The sequence below is a fragment of the Knufia obscura genome (assembly GCF_036327395.1).
Source record: "Knufia obscura strain CCFEE 5817 isolate CBS 148926 chromosome Unknown scaffold_1, whole genome shotgun sequence".
Lineage (NCBI taxonomy): Eukaryota > Fungi > Ascomycota > Eurotiomycetes > Chaetothyriales > Trichomeriaceae > Knufia > Knufia obscura.
In genome coordinates, this window is record NW_027042687.1 from 701281 (window position 1) to 721544 (window position 20264).

A 20264-nucleotide genomic window follows, 5' to 3' on the forward strand; every position below is an offset into this window, starting at 1 on the left:
TTCTATTGAAGAACATGACTGTGATCGTTGAGTATATCAGTCAAGTTTCGATCGTTTCACACTCTCCAACCCTCTCGCAACAGACCTCAGCTCCTCCGGGGTGTACTCCTCCTGCCATAGTTTCAGTCCCAAGACTCCGCCTACACCACGGACAGCAGCATATATCGCATGTGTTGAGGCCCACGAGAGCCTTCCCGGCACTACCTGTCGCCAGTCGTCGCAGTGCGCGGCCACGTAAGCTGCCTGCAGATATGTCCAGCTTTTCCAGTACGCTTTAGAGTCCTCGAGTATGCCGAAGAGGTTCCTAAAGAACACGTGTTTCACTCCATCAGCAGGGTCGGTCCATTCTTCAGTGACGACTTCTCCAGGATCCTTTTCATCAACTGGCTTGCTATAATCGGCTCGCATGAATTCGTGCACCACAAATCTATCCACACGTTGAGGTCCGTCGTCTGGTGTCACAAGCTTCAACACTCCGTCGAGTCTTATCAGCACTCGACCTTTGACGACCTTGAAGTACTCAATGTGCTGCTCGTGCCAATGCAATCCGGGTGTCCAGGTGCTTTTCTCTGGTAAGGTGATTTGCGTCATTCCTGGGCGTGATGGATCTGTGTCGAATCTGAAAACGGCGTTGTAATTGGGGTCTGAGTCATCTCTGCTGACGAACTCATTTCGCGACGCGGTGTTAGTTTTGGATCCCATTTTGAGTCTGTTCTAGGAGCTGGGAGTGCTCGATCAAGTGGACGCTGTCAGGAAGTGAAAGCTACAGCTGAGGAAGCGGGCGAGCTTTTGAAGGTCCAAATGCGTATCTGCATCTCGGGCTCATGCCCCTGTCGCGGCAGTAACTCCCTGCTTATGCAAGCCATGCTGTAAGACTGCTCAGCAAACTGCTCACGAGTAGAGCTGCGGCCGCGGTTCCGCCCATTTACGGCCCCGAGCTGGAATACGCTAGTTTACGACCTCATCAAGCAGTAGTAGTATGCTTGCATCTATCCCTTCTTGCTTATTCTTTCGTTGTTATCATTATGACTGTGTACAATCCACAGAGAAACTCATGCTCGATGCCCAAGTCTCAAGCTCCACGAATGTAATTCCATGAAGATAATCAGTGTTGTGCCACACAGGTGAGAAAACTTTTCGCAATCACATCTTTCATCATTGCATTCTTGAGCGATTGATTCGTGTTTCTTTGACTCACTTATACCTGAACAAATTGATGCCGTTAGCTGCATTATCTCGCCAATGCAATGCCAGGGATACAGTAAATTGAAAGTAAGCTCTTGATACATTCAATAAGCCCTACCATCGTATACGGGTGGCCTGAAAGCAAACCTCAAGCCCTCACTACCAAGATGCCAACAGTTCACCTCCTCGACTACGTAGCAGGCAACATCCGGTCCCTCGTCAATGCTATCGAAAAGTGCGGCTACGAGGTAGCCTGGATAAGATCACCAGAAGAAGTCGCTAGCGCTGACAAAATCATTCTCCCTGGCGTTGGCCATTTCGGCCACTGCCTGAACTCCCTCGCAAAGGCAAATTACCTCCCCGCCATCCACGAACACATCAAAGCCGGCAAACCATTCTTCGGCATCTGCGTAGGCCTACAAGCTCTCTTCGCCGGCTCAGTCGAAGCTCCAGACGCGGCAGGTCTGGGTGTCCTCCCTCAGACACTCCAGCGCTTCAATCCCAAGAATGCCGATGGCTCAAAGAAGTCAATCCCCTGTATAGGATGGAACTCCGCTACCACAATTCACGACACCGCGTCCACGGGAGCAGGCACTGAATCAAGCACCAAATCATTCTACGGCCTAAACCCAGACAGCAAATACTACTATGTCCACTCTTACTTCGCCCCCTACACCCGTCACGACCTCGAAACCCAAGGCTGGACCGTCGCAACCGCGCAATACGGCGATCAAACCTACATCGGCGCAATCGGCCGCGACAACATCTTCGCCACACAATTCCACCCCGAGAAAAGCGGCGCCGCTGGTCTCCGCGTCATCAAAGCATTCCTCGATGGCAAGCAGTGGTCTACCCCAGCACCACCGGACAACCTTACAGCCGCGACATCCACCAACAGCCACGCTAGCGGCCTCAACAACTTAACCCGCCGCATAATAGCCTGTCTCGATGTCCGCACCAACGACGCCGGCGACCTCGTCGTCACGAAAGGCGACCAATACGATGTCCGCGAGAAGACAGATGACAAATCCGTCCGAAATCTAGGTAAACCAGTCGAGATGGCGAAGAAGTACTACACACAATCTACGGATGAGGTGACGTTTCTCAACATCACGAGTTTCAGGGACTGTCCTGTTACTGACCTGCCTATGCTTGAGATATTGCGGCAGACGAGTAAGAGCGTATTTGTGCCGTTGACGATTGGGGGTGGGATTCGGGATATGGTTGACCCTGGCACGGGCAAGACGATCAGTGCGCTTGATGTTGCGAAGCTGTATTTTGAGAGTGGAGCGGATAAGGTGAGTATTGGGTCTGACGCCGTTGTTGCTGCGCAGGAATTTTGGAAACGAGGAGGGAAGGGAGATGGGAAGACGGGGATCGAGACAATATCTGCGGCTTATGGGCGACAGGCTGTGGTTGTGAGTGTTGATCCGAGAAGGGTATTTGTGAAGACGCCGGAGGATGTGCCGGCGGGTGTTGATACGAGTCACGTGTTGAAGACGAGATTGCCGAATGCGGAGGGGTGGGAGTATGTTTATTATGCTTGCACGGTCCATGGTGGGCGGACGACGACGGATTTGACGGTGAGGGCGCTTGTTACGGCTGTGGAGGCGCTTGGGGCGGGTGAGATATTGCTCAATGCGATTGATCGGGATGGGAGTAACTCGGGGTATGATCTGGAGTTGATCAATGATGTGAAGAATGCGGTTGAGATACCTGTTATTGCGAGCTCGGGTGCAGGCAACCCTGGGCACTTTGTGGAGGTATTCAGGGAGACGGGTGTTGATGCTGCGCTTGGAGCCGGGATGTTTCATAGGGGAGAGTATGAGGTTAATCAGGTTAAGGAGGAATTGGCAAGGCAGGGGTATTTGGTTAGGAGGTGGGAGGGTGAGGAACTATGACCAAGGCTACGATACAGAGTTTGTGGCGCTGGGCCGGCACGGATGAAGTCCTAGGATCTGGTTGGCAGACATTTATAGAAGTGTTGGATAGCCGCCGAAACCATCGAAGCATCTCAGCTGATTAGAGGATATGCCGACCCCCTTAGAAATCTTCGCTGGACTAAACCTTCTGATGTGCATGATCGGAGCGAAAGTCATGCCTGCCAGTTAGAAACATTAGAGAACATACTTTATGCAATGCTTTTCCTACTGAGACTCGTCTCATTCATCGTCTGATCCCGTGCAGCGGTGGCGCATAACGGAATACGAGCGCATTCTGTGTTCGTGAACCTCCGGACCTTCATGAACGACAACGTTACACAATATCACATAGAAGACGGGGTCAAAGCTCGCAGACTGGACTTGAAGCACAACGATATCAGCGAGGGTGAACTGGTGAAATTTATGTCAACGAGTCCTGCATTACTACATATCATTCAAAACAACCTGCGCCATCTTCTCCGCATGCGCATACACCGTCCCCTGCGTATGTCCAGGCGGCGTAAACGGCAACGCACTCGAATCCACAACTCTCAACCCCTGCACACCGACAACCCGTCCCCTACTATCAACAACCGTGTCTCTCTCCCCAACCCTCCCCATCGCGCAACTCGCGCTAGCATGGTGAATCGCGGCTATATTCCCCACGATTGCCTTTTCGAGATCCTCATCGCTGGTAACGTTCTTACCAGGGAAGATCTCGTCTCCGATCCGTACACCCTCGGGGATACCCTGCCATGCTGTACGCGCGGCGCGGTAGGTTGCTATCGCGACTTCGCGGTCGCGCGGGTCGAGGAGCCAGTTCGGTGATATGATCGGCCGATCGAGGATGGATGAGCTGGCAATCGTCATGTTTCCGCGGCTGGCTGTGGCGATCATGAGGCAGCTGATGGTGCCTTGCTTGGTGTTGTCGTCTGCGACCTCGAGACTGCGGCTTGAAGTTGAGAGTATCAGTTCCACCTCAGGCCAGTCCGTGGGTAAACTCGCGATATGCGCTTGTGTCGCGTTTGAGAAGGTAGAGGTTATGTTCTGGGGGAATTTGTACCAGGCTGCGACGTCGGAGCCTTCGTTTGTGAGGGGGCCTGTGCCGCTGTTGGCAAACTGCTGGTCTATCTGGGTTGTGATTGTGGCGTTGTTCTGGAAGTCGGAGAAGGAGGTGAATGTATTGTTGATACGGTAGACTGGGCCGCCGATGTTGGTTGTGTCCCACATGTTTTGGCCTACGCCTTCGAGAGCGGAGATGATGGGGATGTTGTGCTGGCGCAGGGTCTGCTCGGGGCCGATGCCGCTTAGCATTAGGAGTTGGGGGGAGTGGTAGGCGCCTGCGCTGAGGAGGATTTCTTTGCGGGCGGAGAGGGTGTAGAACTTGGTTCGGGTGCCGGCGGGTGACGATGTGACGTTTACGCCGATGGCGGTTTTGTTGGCGTTGAAGATGACGTTTTGAACGAGGCTGTTGAGGTAGACTGAGAGGGTGTCGCGGTTGAAGGCTTCCGCGAGAAAAGAGGATTCAGCGGAGGAGCGAATGCCAGTTTCGGGGTCGATTGTGAAGGCCCAGTAGCCGTAGCCGTGGAGGACGCCGCTGCTAAATCCTGGTTGGGATTGGAGGCCTATGTTGCCGAAGGCTTGTGGTGCGTAGGAGGATAGTTCGTAGGAGTAAGCTGGGTAGCTGACTTGCAGTGGGTTGCTTGCATTGGACGTGTCCAAAAATGCCGAGGCGTCGTAGGTGATCGAGCTGGCATCGGCTCTTTCTGTCATGTTCGGTGGATGGAAGGTCATGCTTCGCTCAAGGCATGTGGTCATGTTATCCCATGTATATGATAGGTCTCCAACATGATCGGCAAAAGCTTCATAGTATCCTTTGGTTGGACGATGGTAGAGCATCTGGTTTCTGCCTGAGGAACCTCCCAAGTTCCTTCCTTGAGCGTAGTGAATAACTTCACCATTGGCCTGTGGTGTTGTTTCAAGGCCAAAATCGACAAGAGGATTGTAATCGCCTTGTTCTGACCCAGCATACTGCTGAGAGAAATAGGGGATCTGACTCCAATTTCCATTGCTAATCTCGTAGAAGTTGCCAGCTTCCACAATCGCGACGGTTGCATTCGAGTGCTCTGTCAGTCTGGCGGCCATGACACTGCCGGCTTGGCCGCCGCCGACGATAATGTAGTCGTAAGTAGCATTCTGAGACGGTATCCCGAAAGAGCTGCCGGTTAGACGTCCTGGTGAAGAAAATTGAGATATGATGGCGGCCTCTGCGAGGCATGTACAGGCAAGCGCCACATATGTTTTGGAGAGCAGCATATTGACAGTCCTTAATCACTGACAAAGAATCCTTGGGGAGAGAAAGTCACGGCGGTTCATACTTGTACTGCACACCTACCTCTGCGTCACCAACGTAGTTCTGTGCGCCGAACATGAATGCTGCGATGGTTCTCATACGAGTGGAGGATAGCATGAACTTCGGGGAGTTAGTAGGAAACGGTGTCGAAGATCACCGTTGCTTTTCACGTAAGGAATGTGGTGACTTGCGCACCGCGAAGTCTCTGAGCTCGACGGAGGTTCAAGAAGTGGAAAGCTTTGATGCAGAGTTGTGGATCTGAGATCAGTTTTGGTCGAAACTCTTCTGGTTCCGCAAGATCAAGACCAGAGTGTTGGGGCCGATCACATCGTTGATGGATACCTTTGACATCACTTCTGAAGGTCGACGGCGCGGGGATACCGACCTATGCCCGATGTTCACGGCTGCGCCGAGGACAACATGAGTATGAACAGATCTGAACTGGCCACCGTCAAATCGTTCAGCAGCTTATAGACGACAGTAGCAGAAGTGCAGGTCGTCTTTCTCTGCTGGTCAGTACGAGTAATAATGCCTGTTCTCGCTAAACTTCTGGAGCTCGATTGCACTAGACCGCTTTCGGTGAATCCACCTCCGTCGGTCCAAGCATTGCCGATCATGGAGATCTGGTGTCTTTGTGGTGTTGATCGATTCGTTAGTCACGTCCAACCTTGCGGCCAGAGAAAGCTATCCCGGCACCACCGAAGACGCGTCCGCCCAGAGGTCACTTTCGCTGTGCTCACGACAAGGCCGAGTCTGGTACGGATCACTGCTTCTGAGGGTACCAAATGCAGCTCACTGGGTACACACAACACGGCATAGTAATCAAAAAGCTACGAGCCTGCTGATGGCTGTACTTCTTGCGGCTCGTGTTATGCAGCGTATGAATGCCAAGTACGATGGCAACGAGCTTTGAGACAATACCTATAGCATTATGGCACACGAATCAACCACAAGAGGTTGTGTCAGCCCTTTCCACAGATACGACGATCCTCTATAGTAAGGCACATCGCCCCCGAGGGTATCGATAAGTGAGCGTCGAGGCAATGGCTTCGCGGCGAAGCAAGAATCGGATACTCATCTACGTGGAACTTTAGCCAACAGAGCAGGCTATATGAGATTCTGGGCACCTGGCAGCATTACTCAGGAAAATGCGTGACTTCGGGGCTGTTGTAATGTTCGACGTTCAGACACGATGGACTACTACCGAGCATTCTAGGTTGTCGTCAGACTTACCGGTTCTACATCGAAGAGTTGCTCGCAGCGACGAGACATGGACAAAGCTTTGGTGGCCTCAGAACGTTACCGTGGGCCGCTAGGACAATGGAAGTGACGCTTGTGACAAAGGGTGTAGGCTACAGCCTGTAACATTCGCGTTCTATGGTGGTCGATGTTTCATGGTGGCCTGCTTTGGTGTCTTCCGGGTGTACATGGCTCAAGCCAATCCATCTTGCGATCATTTACACGCTGGGCGGGCACCGACCAGTAGCTATGCCAACGCAGCTCTGATGCCACACCGCCTACTACCATTTCTGTGACGTTCTGAGCATCCTGGTCTTGGAATTAGATACGACAATGGCGGACAAAGCTGGCCCTCGAAGTACTTAGTCCTTAACAAGTGGTCGTTTACATACTATTGTCAAGCAACACACGATCCACATTCGCTGGTCACAATGCCGGCGACAATGAGACTGTCGTCGGCATTATCTCAAGCTGGAGCACTGACCTGTGGTAGATGGTATATAGGGGTCTCGTGGCTACCACTTTCAAGAATTTGGACACGCACATCTTCACAGGCTGAAGATCATCGAGTTCAACACTTCAAAGAATCCCAAAGACATAGCACTTACATCCTCGCAGGTCGAGCTCATTAATTAGCTATTCAGACAACAGGAAGCCACGTCTCGCCCATCTGAAGCATTACAGCAACAGCCAAGAAACACACATGTCTCAATACGGATACCACGACGGTATGTACTCAAGCGACAGCGAGTACTCAATCGTACCCATCTCCTCTGACTCTTCCGAGTACGCACGTCCCACGGGAGGATGCACACGCCACTCGAAGCGGAACTGCCCACGTCGCCAGCGACAATACTCTGACTCAGGCTACAGCAGCATAACACAAGGCATGAGCGGACTAAGTATGGACTCCAGATCCGGGTACACCCCCTCACGCAGCCAAAGCGTACGAAGTCGGGTCCCACCCCGCGCTCCAATGCCACCACCAGCCGTCCACAGCAGTGAATATGATGAATACTCCGAGTCAGAGGACGGATACAGCCGCAGCAGAGCTTCATCCTCCCGCTCACATTCACGAACACCATCCCGCGTCCCATCCGGCAGATCATACTCACGAGCACCATCTAGCAGATCACGCTACATAGACGACTACGAACCGTCCAGTCGTGCGGCTCCACCACCTTCTCGCAGCATGAGCAGAAGCAGGAGCACAAGAGGTCCATCCTCTCAACGATACTTGGAACCCGAGTACCCCACTCCCGAACCATCCAGAAGCACGTCTCGACGAGGTCCATCCTCGCGCCAACCACAGCCAGAACCCGAGTACGAAGACGAATACGAAGATGAGTATGAGTACAACGGACCACAGGCAGGTGAGAAATCCGTCGCACAGATTCAATCTGAGATTGCTCAGGTAAACCGAGAGCAAGCCCGTCTCTACAAGATTAGAACGGGCGGTGGGGCTGGAGGCGGGAGTCGAAGGAGAGGTGACGGAGGGAGAGTGAAGGGCGAGAGGACGACGGCGGCGTTTTTGAAGGTGGCTGGTATGTTCTTGTAAATGACTGATTTGTGGGATGGGGTAGGTAAGCATGGAGTTTGGAGTAATTGACTTAGTACCTGATGTAGTAGCGCAGCTGGTCTGCGCAGTGCAAGGTAAGAGAATAAATTGGTAAGTATAATTATGTTTTCCCTTGATGTGTTATGCTTTGCATTTGTAGAGCTTGCACAAAAGTTGACGCCCTCAATACATAATTGACGTATCTTGGCCACATCACTTTTTTCTGAAGCTTGCAATGTTCGAAGATAGCTTGAACAATGAATCGCGTGAGTCGTGGGGATCGCTCAAGCCGCTGAAAGACTAAGGTATGTACTCCATACTCTGCCCACGATACGCACGCACTTTCGAAGGTACGTCTATCCATACCCATTCTTTAGCCTGATCCGTGTTCTTGCAAGCCGACCTGTGCTTTAGCGCGCTACTCTAAGCTTTCAACACGCACAACACGTCGTGCTAATCATCAGCCGACAATATTCCCGTCGATATACGCCCTCAGTATCCTGCCTCATTGATTCCAATAATATCGTGCCCAGACGTTTACAGTAATCACTGTACTGTAATCATGTAGACTCCAGCTCCTCACATCCACCTCATCACCAAAGTTCGCCCTTACCGCATTCACATCAAATCACCGGCAAAAAATTAATAACAACCAACATCGGCACCTCAAACACATCCCTCTTAATCGTCCACGAATACGAACACGCAATCAACCCATCACTACTCCCCAACTTCCTCATCCCACTCTCCCCACTAATCCCTTTCTTCGCGTCCTGCGGTCTCGCGACCGCAAAACTATCCATCCGTTGGATGTTCTGGCGCGACTGAGTATCTGGTGAACGGCGATGATTCTCCTTGTTGGAGTCGTATTCGACAGATCGCAGGTTTGCGGCGAGTTCGTCGTCTCTGGTGCGGTATTTGAGGAGTTTGCCGGTGCCCATTACGCTGCCGCGGGAGTCGTTGAAGGCGAGGCGGGAGAAGTCCTGGTTTTGTTAGTTTGGTATACCAGTACGATCAATTCCGCCGCTGGGACTTACCTCGTAGAACTGGACAACAGATTCATCGTCTAGTAATTCTGCCAAGAAGACAGGCTGTTGTCTTCCTCCGTTCTCTGTCGCGTTCTGCTCCTCTTCTAGTTTTCTTCTTGCGGGTGTGTTCATCCCTGTTCCCCGTCCTTTTGTGTTGGCACCACTTAGTCCCTCCGCGGGTGTCTTGCCAGAGTGACCTGTGTTGACATTTAGATTTGGCTCTCTACCTAGCAAAACGTTCTTCTTCCATCCGGTCAGGATCTGAAACTCTTTACCTACAGCCGCGATTTCGCCTGTGCGTCGCGCGACGATTGTGGGTGTGCCGACACTTTCGATGAAGCCTTCGTATTCCCAGAGGGTACGCTGGAAGCATTTCTCCATGAATATCAGATCTTCACGGTTCAGGGTCTTGGTTGTGGCGATGAAGGAGGGTCGGATGGACGCTAAAGATTTCGCTATGGCTAGAGTTCTGCTTGGTGATGCGACGAAGCGGCGTTGCAGGTAGGCTATTAGGCTGTGGAAGCCGGTTGTGTATGGGTATGGACTTGTGACTGAGGTGTATATGGACGATGGATCTCGTGGACGTTTCAGGGTAGAGGGCTTGACGGGTAGTTGTGACTTCGCTTTGAGCTGTGGCGTTGATATCGGTGCCGGTACTGGTGTTTGCGTTTTCATCTCTGATACTTGTGCAGGTGTGAGTGCGAGAAAATTCGAGGCTTGTTGATTCGTCATGTTTAGCTGCTGCTGTTGCATGTTCCTCATCATGGGTGAATCGTCGTGCTTTCCAGTATCAGGTGTATTGCTGCTATGTCCTTCTGGTGAAGTGAAGTTGTGCATATTGGATGACTCAATAGCAAATGCATTTGGACCTTTCTGTTGAGGCATTTGACCGTACATGCCTACACCGTTTGTCCAGTCCATCATGCCTTCGTTGTATGCCAACTGTGGGCTTTCACTCATGCTTCCGAACGGCATGTGGTATTGGCCAATCGACCCTCTCTGCGTTGTTGCTTCACTTTCGGGACTGTGTCCGGCTCCTGTGGCCATCTTTCCTAACATGCCAAATTCTAGCGCGCCATAATGGTTGCCGAAGTTCATGCTTGCTAGATCAAAGTTGAAAACGGATGGATCTTCGGCGCCAAACAGAGTGTCCTGCCAACCACTGGTCGGCAAAGAAACTGATTGTGCCTGTTGACGAATAGCGGTAGGTGACTGCATGGGCTGGGACATACTGGATCCATACGGAGACTGCTGACCGAAGGAGGTGGTTCGCTCGTGTAGAGTAGGTGGTGGCATGGCTGTCATGGTACTGGGCGTAGTAGTGTACATCTGAGGAAATGGCTGACTGTTCTGGAAGAATGGCTGTGGCGGCTGATTGTCATTTGGCATGCTCGGTGTCGAGCTGTGTCGTTTCAGATCACCATGAGCGTAATGGGAGGCAGCACCTGGCAAGAGAGCGTCATTCGGAGCATCGTGCAGGTACTTTGCCTTCTTACGGACACCATCTTGACACGCATCAGCGAGACCGCGCTTGATGCATCGTTGGCATGGACGTTCGTCGCCTGCACGCCGTCAGTTAGCGATCGTTAGTGCTTCATGACAGGTCATGTTGGGTTGTTTCGGAGAGGCAGGAGCGAGTCACAGGTACATACCACATGTCAAGTGAGCTCTTTGACAGGCGAAACAGGCGCGCCTCGCTTTCTTCCTCCTAGGACGATTTGGATCTTTGGGATTAGGCTTTGCAGTGCCATTCTTAACTTGAGTTTCAGTAGCGATCATGATTGAGTCTCCTTCGTCGTTCTCGCTTCCGGACTGAAAGTCTTTCGAGTCAGCATCTTCCTGGGAAGCAGAAGATAGATCCATTATGAAGCAATCCTTATAGCGGTGGGCGCAACGACTTGAGGCGTTATGTCTGAGATCTTCAACCTAGCAATTGAATCTCCTCGTCATGCACACTAGGCCTAGCAGGGAACAACCAGGTACTATTTGGTTTGTACCACCTCGAGACCACAATTTGTCCTGACCAGGTCTAGATAGTCCCCAGTCTCGTAGTTCGTCACAAGGGCCTGACTCCTGCACCACAGCGCAACAGATTTCCACAGACCAGTCACGTCGCTTGGACTGGACCGGTCGGCACCAGAACGACGGGTCGTCAAAATATGTATGTCACTTCGTGCATAGGCGAGAAAATAAGCTGGCCCAGTTCAGGTTTTCCCGTGCTACTCTACAGCCCTCGTGCGAGGATTCTGCGTAAAATATGGTCCCTGGATATTTCTTGGAAGATTCGTAAATGTGAATAGCTCCTATCTCAGGCTCTCCCGTGTCACCAGCTGTGGCGCTGTATCACAGTGATGGAACATGCATGAGCAACAGAAGCTGCGCACGCGACTAGGGTGTGCTGGTCTTAACAGGTTCGTGAGCGTAGTCTTGATGTCAGGAACAACAAGCTGAATATTGAATGGGCAGGTGCGATCGAGGCGCAAGAGAACGGTTGCTTTACTCCTTCCCCAGTTTTATCGTTACGGAGGCTGATAACTGTACGAGGTGGTAGTCGTGCGCGGTCTAACACCGAGGTCTATGGCTATTTTTGCGGCCTGGAGGATCGTGCTTGTCAGCTTTGTGTATGGCGTTAACGGTTTGCTTGTTGCGCTCATGCCTCGAATTTCGCTGGAGGTCGTGGAGGGTCGGGACGCAGAGCTTGAAGTGAAAGAAGTTACGAGTTCTGTTCATCGATGTCTGGACTGCGCCTTCACCCCACAACACAATAACCAAGTCCTCGTTTTAAGCTCGCTTTGATTGACAGCTTGAAGGTTATGCGGGTGATGCGGAGCTGTCTGGGCAAGCCACAACTGCTGCCGACTAACCAAATCTTGCCAAGTCCAGGCCTGTGCCACCTCCAGACTGACTGGTGTCTTGGGTGGTGTTGGCACCAGTTGGCGTCGACCACCCCTCGATTGGACATCGCTTACAATAATATTGCCCAATCATTTGCTTCTGGTTACTGAACACTACGCTAATCCTACTGCAACTCTAGCACAACATTATTGTTCCTGATGGCTGGCGACCACGAGGCAAACACGTAGGGCACGTTTCATCTTGTATTGCATGGTGAGGATATGTGATGCTTGTTGGGAAGGCGTAGATATGAGCATATGTAAGCGTCCGTTACTCTATTTAGTTGGACCTACAAACGCGCTGTGTCCTGCAAGAAGAATGTTTCGACAACGATGAAGCCTGACTGATACATGCACCCTCGACGAAGAAGCAAAGCGAGCCGGCCTGCCAGCAGCTAGAAAAGCGACGGCATTACGATCGCCGACCTCATTCAAAGCAGACTGAATCCTGCGACGTCCTGCTGCACGCGGCTAGATAGAGGTACTTGTGCACAACCAGTATAATCGCCGAAGGGCACCGCATCGTTCCGGCAACCAGGTTCTCAGTATGTCTTGCAAGATTCTGCAGCACCAGATAAGCGAGAGATAGATCAGCTCCGTAATGCTGGATCATGCCGAAAGTGATCCCATTATGTGGGCGCATTGAAAAGGTGTGGAATTGCTGATGAAGCACAGGAAAGTCGGTCTGTTCAGGACTGGTTCGCCCCACAATGATTGGCCAAGAGCTCATCTGCAGCCTCATCGTTGCCAACAAGTCCGACTGGAAATCCGAGATTCTTTTCTGCTGGGGGTCATGGCTTCTGGCGAGTACGATGCGAAGCAAGATGCGTCTGTGCAAGGGTTTGCTGCATAGCGCTGATCGTGCCCGTACCTGCTCATCATACTGGTTATGCAACATAAGTGCTTTGTTATGCTTGTAGGGTATATCCAAGAACGGCTTCTCGTCGACGTTGGTATCGGCAAACATGCATTGACGGCGTTGACTGCGCCTCGTCCCGAGTGACTTGCATGATTGCGTTATCAGATGGTTCCTCGCGACCGCTCGAAGAACGGCCATTGGCTAAAGTACCAGAATCCCAAAGACGGCCAGCGACACATTGAAGTCATCCCACCGGGCCTGACAGTACCGCTCGCATTAGCTTCAAGTACAATAGACACTCAGGTATTCGCACGGCATATGCCACTGACAAATGCTGCGACCCCTCACTGATCATTTTGTTTCGTCCTATCAGTTTGAATAACATTGACATAAAAGTCGGTATGCGTCAACCCGCAATCACGATTACACTTCCTTCACATCGTCTTCTCCGGACTGAACCTGCTCTTAGCTCGAAGCCTCTTGCCATACACGTAAAACAGATACGGAAACGGCGCCATCACCAGGGTCAAACACGCGAGTAACGTTGTAGCCCAGTGAAACCCAAGAGTATTGTACATCTGTCGTCCAAAGAGGGGGAACGCGCCCGCGAAAGAACTCCGCGCAAATGAATTGGCCGACAACGCACTGGCCGCATACAGCGGAAAGGCCTCGACCAGGAAAGTGAAGATTCCGACATATGTCAAGATGATGCCGGTGCCGAAAAGGGACGTGCCGATGATAGGCACTATCCAATGGACTGAAGGATATATCGTCCAGCCGAACCAGAAGAGACCGACCACGCAGAACCACGCACCAACGATACTGGACGGTAATCGGTACTCTGGCTCGGATGCCCTCTCGCCGTGCTTCTTTTCGTGAATGTTCAGCTGATGGATGTACAGATAATGCCAGATTGGGTCCGAGGCTATCGCTATCAACATTCCGATCAGGATGCCGAGGAAGCCAAGGCCATACTGCCAGAGATTGAAGCCGTATACCGTGCTGAAGACCAGTGGGAACGCCCCGAAGAAAAGATAGAGGATGCCCAGGAGTATAGCTGAGAACAGGCAGAGACTGAAACACATCGGGTCTAGGAAGAGTAGTAGAAACGGACGGTAAAGAGACAGCATGATAGTCCGCACGATTGACTTGTCCGTGACTTCGATCTTTGCTTTCCATGTGTCATCTCCAGTTTCTGTACGCATCTTTCTTGCTTTGTTTCTCAGCACCACCGGGGCATAGGTTTCGGGTACAAGGAGGGCGATTGCGACGATCTCGACGGCAGCCCATATGAGAATAATGTAGTACGTCCATCTCCAATGCACATTGTAGTTGACAAATCCTCCCACTATTGGGCCAATGCCTACAATCTGTTAGCAAACGTACATCCGTGACACATGAAACTACATACCTGGACCAAGGAATGGTGCTGCCGAGTAGATCATCATCGGCGCAGACAGAGTCTCTTTGGTGAACATATCTCCGACTGTGCCACCAGCAACACTCAGAAAGGCACTCCCACTGAAGCCATCCAAAAAACGCGCAATCAGCATCGTCTGAATATTCTGTGCCACCGCACTGGGTATCAACCAAATCAAGAACATTGTAAATCCAGCAAGGTAGATGGGACGACGCCCGTAAAACTCGCTCAAAGGACCGAGCACCCTATACGGTCATGTTAGTAAGCCTATAATGGAACCCAGTCTTGGGAGAACCCCGGAATGCAGCGCGCTGAGGCACACTCGCCGAAACACATCATGCAATGTATTTCAACGGCGACGCACCCGAATGCTCAATGTATGGGACACCCGTGACAGGTTCGCTAGAGAAACTTACATTGGCGACAATCCGAGCCCGAAAACAAAAAGTGATAGTCCTAACGTAGCAACAATAACAGAGTTCCCAAACTCAGCATTCATCTGCTCGTAGGTAGAAGTATAGACCGAAGAGGTGAAGGTAACGCAAAGCGAGCCACACGCAAGAACGAGAACAATGGTCCACTTTCTCCAAGTCGGTAATCCCTTAGGATTCATCGGATCATCGAGCTGATCGAACGTGACCTCCTTATATGCTTTCTCGTCTGAGATGCTGCCATCATCCTTTGACGCGGACGGTCTGTCATCGCCGTTATCTTCATTGTCGGACTGGCGATTGCTGTAGTAGCTGTGACTGTCCACGTAAGATCTCGTAGGTCGCAACGGTGCATGTCTGGAACCATGGCTATGGATGGGTGTAAGTGCGTTGGCATGTGCGCTCGACGTCGGCGCAAGTCTCCCGTTCGGTTGAATGGCCTTGTCTTCGCTATCGTTCTTCTCTGGCAACGACGCCTGGAGGTGGGGGCTTGTGTCAGGCATGTGTGCCTTGGTCTTGGTGTTGACCAAGTCCTTCTTGACTTCCCTTGAAATTGGTCTCGGCAGCTCCGTATTTGAAGTGATTGCGTTTGATCACTTTCTGCCCTAGGGTATGTCCGACATTTTATGGTTGCTTACTCGTTAAATTGCTATACGGGTATGATAAGAACTCAAGCCAACCCATACATTACCAATGCATCAGCAAGAATAGGATATCAGCAAAAGTAGATGTACGAGCCTCAGGGGCCAACTTGGCGTGTCTATACAATAAAGACGCAACATGATTATGAAAGATACCGCCACGTCGACGTGGTGCTGCAAAGCAAAAATTGAAGCTAGTTACCTGGCCATGAGCAGAGGGAGTCGCGATCGTCATAGTGACCAGTGGTGAAAGGCATGCAAGCACGGCTGTACGGCAAAAGTCCTGAGCTCTTTCTGGGGCGTTTGTAGCTAGCGCAGCCGGGGATGTGGCCAATTATTCGTACCATAATTGGCAGATCTCGGCACGGCTGACAAACACGGCTTGTAAATCCAAGGTACTACATGAGGTACGAACGTACGAATGTACGAAAGTACTTCAATGTTTTTGTAAAACCGGCATATGCTATTCAAAAGTACACGACTATACAACGATAGGCCAAGAGCTGCAATCATGTACAAAGATCGATGGTCGTCGCTGATCAATTATATGGCTTGCCAATATCAGGCATCCTCCCCATCCCTTGTCCGGTAGCCTCTACACCCTTCACATCATTGAGTACACCGCCAGCACTCCTCTCCCTAACATGCCGTCTCAGAAGATCGATGATCTCGGACCCCTTCCAGCGCTGTGGAACGGGTCGATAGGCAGGCTTGAACGTCCCTACTGTTTGCGCCCATTCTCCAGATTTGGGAGCTCCCTGTTGCCACGCACTTGTCTCCTTTTCTTTGGCCGGGTTGGCGGGCGAATTATACTGTGTTGTGTTTGATGGGGGGGTGTTGTTTTCAGATCCTTCGGCATACTCGAGCGATGTTGGTGAGCCTCCTGCCTCGGTTTGTGTTACCCAGTAATAGATGTCCCAGTCGTTCTCATCGAGGAACAAATCGTATTGGTGCAACTGTTCCTTGGACATGTTCCCGAGGTTCTCAGATGCGAAAGTTGAGAGGAGTAGATCGGACTCTAATGTCCCTCGCTTCCTGCTTTGGTCTATTCCGAATCTGTCAGCATTGGTTCCGTGATAATATGTATAACCATCTCTTGTCTTCTGTGGGAATGTACGAACATAATAACCTAGATCTCATCGTGGGCAAATCCTCCCCGGTACGTCTCAGGGGCTCAATCTTGAACTGAGCTCCTTCCATCTCACCAACACCATAGTCACCAGAAGAACTTGCTTGACCTACTTTGTCAGGGTCACCCGGCTGAGTGCCTCCGGTCATCCGCTCGGTGTTTTCTGGATGTCTGTCCTTCGGGATGTAGTTTGGGTCCACCTTGCTGAGAAACTCTGGCGGTGGTTGATCTGCCCCGACGCTTGGGGTTTCCTTTTCATTGTGGATGGTCGAAGTTGTGTTCGTCAAGACAGGATTTAGAGGCCGCTCTTTCTGAGATTCTCTGAACTCTTCGGCATTCGAGTGCTGCCGTCGACCGGATTTCTGCTGCGGCGATACAGCGTCTGTCTCTTGCTTGAAGAGTGCTCGGCTTGAGGTTGATAGTGGTCGCTTGCTAAATGCAACAGCGTTGGAACGAGCCAGAGCTCTGGACAGGAAACGCGTTGAGTTCATAATGAAGACTTGATAGCACACAGCAACAGACCGCTTCGTTGTTAATACTGAAGAAGTACTATACACGTCAAGCACTCCCCATATCTATGTAAAGCGAGGTGCGCTCAGCTACCAGCACTGGCTGAAGCTTGACTGACATCATGTGCAGATTGGAAGTGGATCTGCAAGATTTGCGCAACATGTCACTTCTGTCAACCTTAAATTGCCTCCTCGAACATCCACATCGTAGAAAGTCTACAGGACTCTAGACCAGCCCTATATGGATAGTATATACAGCTACATCAATAGTATGTGCTCATGAATCAGATAAACTCATGTCTTGATCGCTCACTGAACCTCCCAGTAATCCCAACGCCGTCCAATGTGGCTATCCTTGGTCCCAATATGTCGGACTAGATATCTAACGCCGCCGTCCATCCACGCGAATTGACATCATACAGCCGCCGACGAACCATGAATGCTGTCCTACCATGTCTCTGCAATATACTGGCCACCAGCCTTCTTCTCTTCCCAGAAGGCCATGGCCTCTTCTTTGTTCAATCCACCTTTGCCAACAGCAACGTCCACCAGGGCAGCCTCGACGCCCTCGCCCATTCCTTTTGAGCTGCCGCAGACGAAGATTCGTCCATCAAGGGCGTTTATGATGAACCAGACAAGATCGGCTTGTGCTCGGACCTCTTCCTGTACATATCTCGATTCTGCCTTCCGTGATTGCACAACCTTTTTGACCTTTTCTTCGTGCACTCCCCAATCTCCCGCATATAGCTCGTCAACAAGACTGTCACGGATACCTTGTAGCACCCAGACTTTGTTTGCACAGTTTGCCGACTTCAGCCGCCTGTGCACGAAGCCTCGGAATGGCGCAACGCCAACGCCAGCCCCAATCAGAAGCATAGGCCCATCAGAGACAAACTCGCGCGCCAGAGGGTTTGCCATCAGACCCCGAAACATAGGTATCCTCAAATCCAGTTCCTTGGGGTCGACGCCATTCTTTTCGGCTTCCATTAGCTGAAGCGCCGTTCTTTCGAGAAAGCCAGAGCCAACACCTGTTCTGTTACCACCCTGCCAATCTGGAGCATCGTGCACCGAAACAGCGACCTCTATCAGTTTGTGTTCTGCCCCAGATCGTTCACACGAAACGTGCGGATCCTGAGAAAGAGAATAGAATCGAGGCATCAACTGGTTAAGAGTTGACAGTAAGTGATCAAGTGGAGGCATCGAAGAAGGGAAGGCATGGAGCAGCTGAAGTAACGTAAGGTACGGACCCGTCCTCAGGTCGCAAAACGAGGCCTGCCCCTGTGAAGAGCTCAAGTAGAGCATGATCTGCTTCTCGTGCTCGTCTGATGCATGTTCAGCCAGGAGTCGGAATAGTTGCTTCGTGGGTGGGTATGACTGGATGTCTGTGCACCACGTGAGCAGCTCTCGGCGCGTTGTAATCAGCTCCCTAGCCTCCTCTTCTCCCCAAATCGTGGGCCATCTCCCTTTTGTGGTCTTCAGTAGTATCGGCCTGTCCCGCACAAACTTTGGCACTCCAAGTCGGTCAAATATCTGGTCAACCATCTTTGGGTCGTTGGGAGCACAGACCCCGATAGCACCTCCTACTCTGAACTCGACATCACCACCTTCTTCAGGATAGTCGGTCACGTCAATGTCAAAATGGAATGTTCTCTTCTCAGCACCTGGCTTTGTTAGCTCTCTTGCATGGTGCAGCTTCGCAGAGAACACATCATATGGAGGGTGTGGCTTGACAAAGTTCGGAGGATGTTTGTCGTGCTTGACTTGTGGTTCCCGTTGATCTCCTTTTTGTCGAGTTAGCACGTCTAAAGGTTCGAACGAGACAGTCTTCTCAGGCAACTCCGCCAGCCCAGTCAGCTCACTTTCTAGACCTAGTGGCCCATTAAGCCGTAGGTTCAGACTCGTGTATGCGTTGTTCTGCGGTAGTCTGATAGGATCGCGTGTGGAAAGGCTCGGTTGTGGTTTTACTTCTTTCAACATGCAGCAGCCACCTCCGCAGCATGCTTTCTGTATCATCTCCGTGGCTGCACCTTGAGCTTTTCCAAGGAACAGTCTCGAGTCTGCCGTGTCCTGTGAAACAAGCATTGTGGAGGCGCGTCTCTTCCGCTGCTGTGGTTCGTTTGCATGCTCTTTATCTGGTAGCTCTTGCACAGAGCCCTCCGAGTCTTCAGTAATTGGGGTCGACGGTGAAGTCTCTATATCAGAATAGTTTTCATTCGTGAACGTAGTGTTCAAACTCGAGTCGACCGACTGTGCGCTGGTAGTTGTGATGGACATGGCTCGAGTCTTGCTTGGCTCTTCCGGTATCGGGTTCGACGGGTGTGAGTTCGAGGTCTGGGGTAAGGGCGAGGAAGTCGCCATCGTCGCCATGCCAGACATCTTGGCAAGAACGTGGATGTGTAGCTTTTGAGATGCTGCAAGCGCGTCTTTCGTTAGCAACTCTGCTATATATCCAAGTTGATGTGACGAGCGCGATTGTAGAGAGGGTGATTAGTTCAGAAAGACGCGTGCAAGAATGGTTATGTAAGATGTCGTGGAAGGGACGCACAGCGAAAAGTGTTGGTAAGGATGACGTGAGTTCCGAGGCTTGCAGCGGGATTTCTTCTGTGGAAGGGGCGTTTGAGCCCTCGGAATATTATGAAAGATGGCAGGTGCGGTCGAGTTAGGAGTTGTAAGGCAGTAGCTCGTGTTATGTGCATCCGAGCATCAGGATTCTTTTGTCAGAATCGTGTACAGCAAACACGTGTCTAGGAAGTGATGCAATGTAGGTTGCACAAAGGATATGAAAAGAGGTGAAGATAGCTCGGAAGGAGGCGCAACAATAATTATCAGATCAGGTATCGGAGTGCCGAGCGGCCTTGAGCGCCTCCCATCCAGGCAAGGTTGGGCAAGTCAAAAGGTGCAAACGAGCGGCACAGCTGCCGGCTTCATTCACTGCAGGTGAACAACTCTGTGGAGAAATATGATCCAACCTTTCCAGAAGATAAGCATTTCGTAAGATTATCTATCCACAGCCGCACGAAACAGAGCGATTCCGTATGTTGTCGATGGATACGAAGACATTTCTTTTATCTGATCCGACTTATGTGGTCTGTGCTA

General features: G+C 51.4%; 8 protein-coding genes across 8 annotated transcripts; 2 read left to right on the forward strand and 6 right to left on the reverse strand.

Annotated features, from left to right (window-relative positions):
- Positions 1-36: 36 nt before the first annotated feature.
- Positions 37-702, reverse strand: PMZ80_000261 (uncharacterized protein; the record flags this gene model as incomplete). The annotated part of the gene is made up of 1 exon (XM_064868714.1): positions 37-702. The coding sequence occupies one exon, from the start codon at positions 700-702 to the stop codon at positions 37-39; it is 666 nt and encodes a 221-aa protein (XP_064734211.1).
- A 650-nt stretch (positions 703-1352) lies between these two features.
- Positions 1353-3086, forward strand: HIS7 (Histidine biosynthesis bifunctional protein hisB; the record flags this gene model as incomplete). Its single annotated transcript, XM_064868715.1, has 1 exon — positions 1353-3086. The coding sequence occupies one exon, from the start codon at positions 1353-1355 to the stop codon at positions 3084-3086; it is 1734 nt and encodes a 577-aa protein (XP_064734212.1).
- A 465-nt stretch (positions 3087-3551) lies between these two features.
- On the reverse strand, positions 3552-5423 carry PMZ80_000263 (uncharacterized protein; the record flags this gene model as incomplete). Its single annotated transcript, XM_064868716.1, has 1 exon — positions 3552-5423. One exon carries the CDS (start codon positions 5421-5423, stop codon positions 3552-3554), a length of 1872 nt encoding a protein of 623 aa, XP_064734213.1.
- Positions 5424-7402: 1979 nt separating this feature from the next.
- PMZ80_000264 (uncharacterized protein) lies at positions 7403-8257 on the forward strand (the record flags this gene model as incomplete). Its single annotated transcript, XM_064868717.1, has 1 exon — positions 7403-8257. The coding sequence occupies one exon, from the start codon at positions 7403-7405 to the stop codon at positions 8255-8257; it is 855 nt and encodes a 284-aa protein (XP_064734214.1).
- Positions 8258-8880: 623 nt separating this feature from the next.
- ERT1 (Transcriptional regulator of nonfermentable carbon utilization) lies at positions 8881-11148 on the reverse strand (the record flags this gene model as incomplete). Its single annotated transcript, XM_064868718.1, has 3 exons — positions 8881-9240; positions 9295-10847; positions 10962-11148. The coding sequence occupies 3 exons, from the start codon at positions 11146-11148 to the stop codon at positions 8881-8883; spliced, it is 2100 nt and encodes a 699-aa protein (XP_064734215.1).
- A 2324-nt stretch (positions 11149-13472) lies between these two features.
- On the reverse strand, positions 13473-15392 carry PMZ80_000266 (uncharacterized protein; the record flags this gene model as incomplete). Its single annotated transcript, XM_064868719.1, has 3 exons — positions 13473-14401; positions 14450-14703; positions 14875-15392. The coding sequence occupies 3 exons, from the start codon at positions 15390-15392 to the stop codon at positions 13473-13475; spliced, it is 1701 nt and encodes a 566-aa protein (XP_064734216.1).
- A 677-nt stretch (positions 15393-16069) lies between these two features.
- Positions 16070-17150, reverse strand: emi5 (Succinate dehydrogenase assembly factor 2 mitochondrial; the record flags this gene model as incomplete). Its single annotated transcript, XM_064868720.1, has 2 exons — positions 16070-16575; positions 16694-17150. The coding sequence occupies 2 exons, from the start codon at positions 17148-17150 to the stop codon at positions 16070-16072; spliced, it is 963 nt and encodes a 320-aa protein (XP_064734217.1).
- Positions 17151-17615: 465 nt separating this feature from the next.
- PMZ80_000268 (uncharacterized protein) lies at positions 17616-19544 on the reverse strand (the record flags this gene model as incomplete). The annotated part of the gene is made up of 1 exon (XM_064868721.1): positions 17616-19544. One exon carries the CDS (start codon positions 19542-19544, stop codon positions 17616-17618), a length of 1929 nt encoding a protein of 642 aa, XP_064734218.1.
- Between the last annotated feature and the right edge of the window lie 720 nt (positions 19545-20264).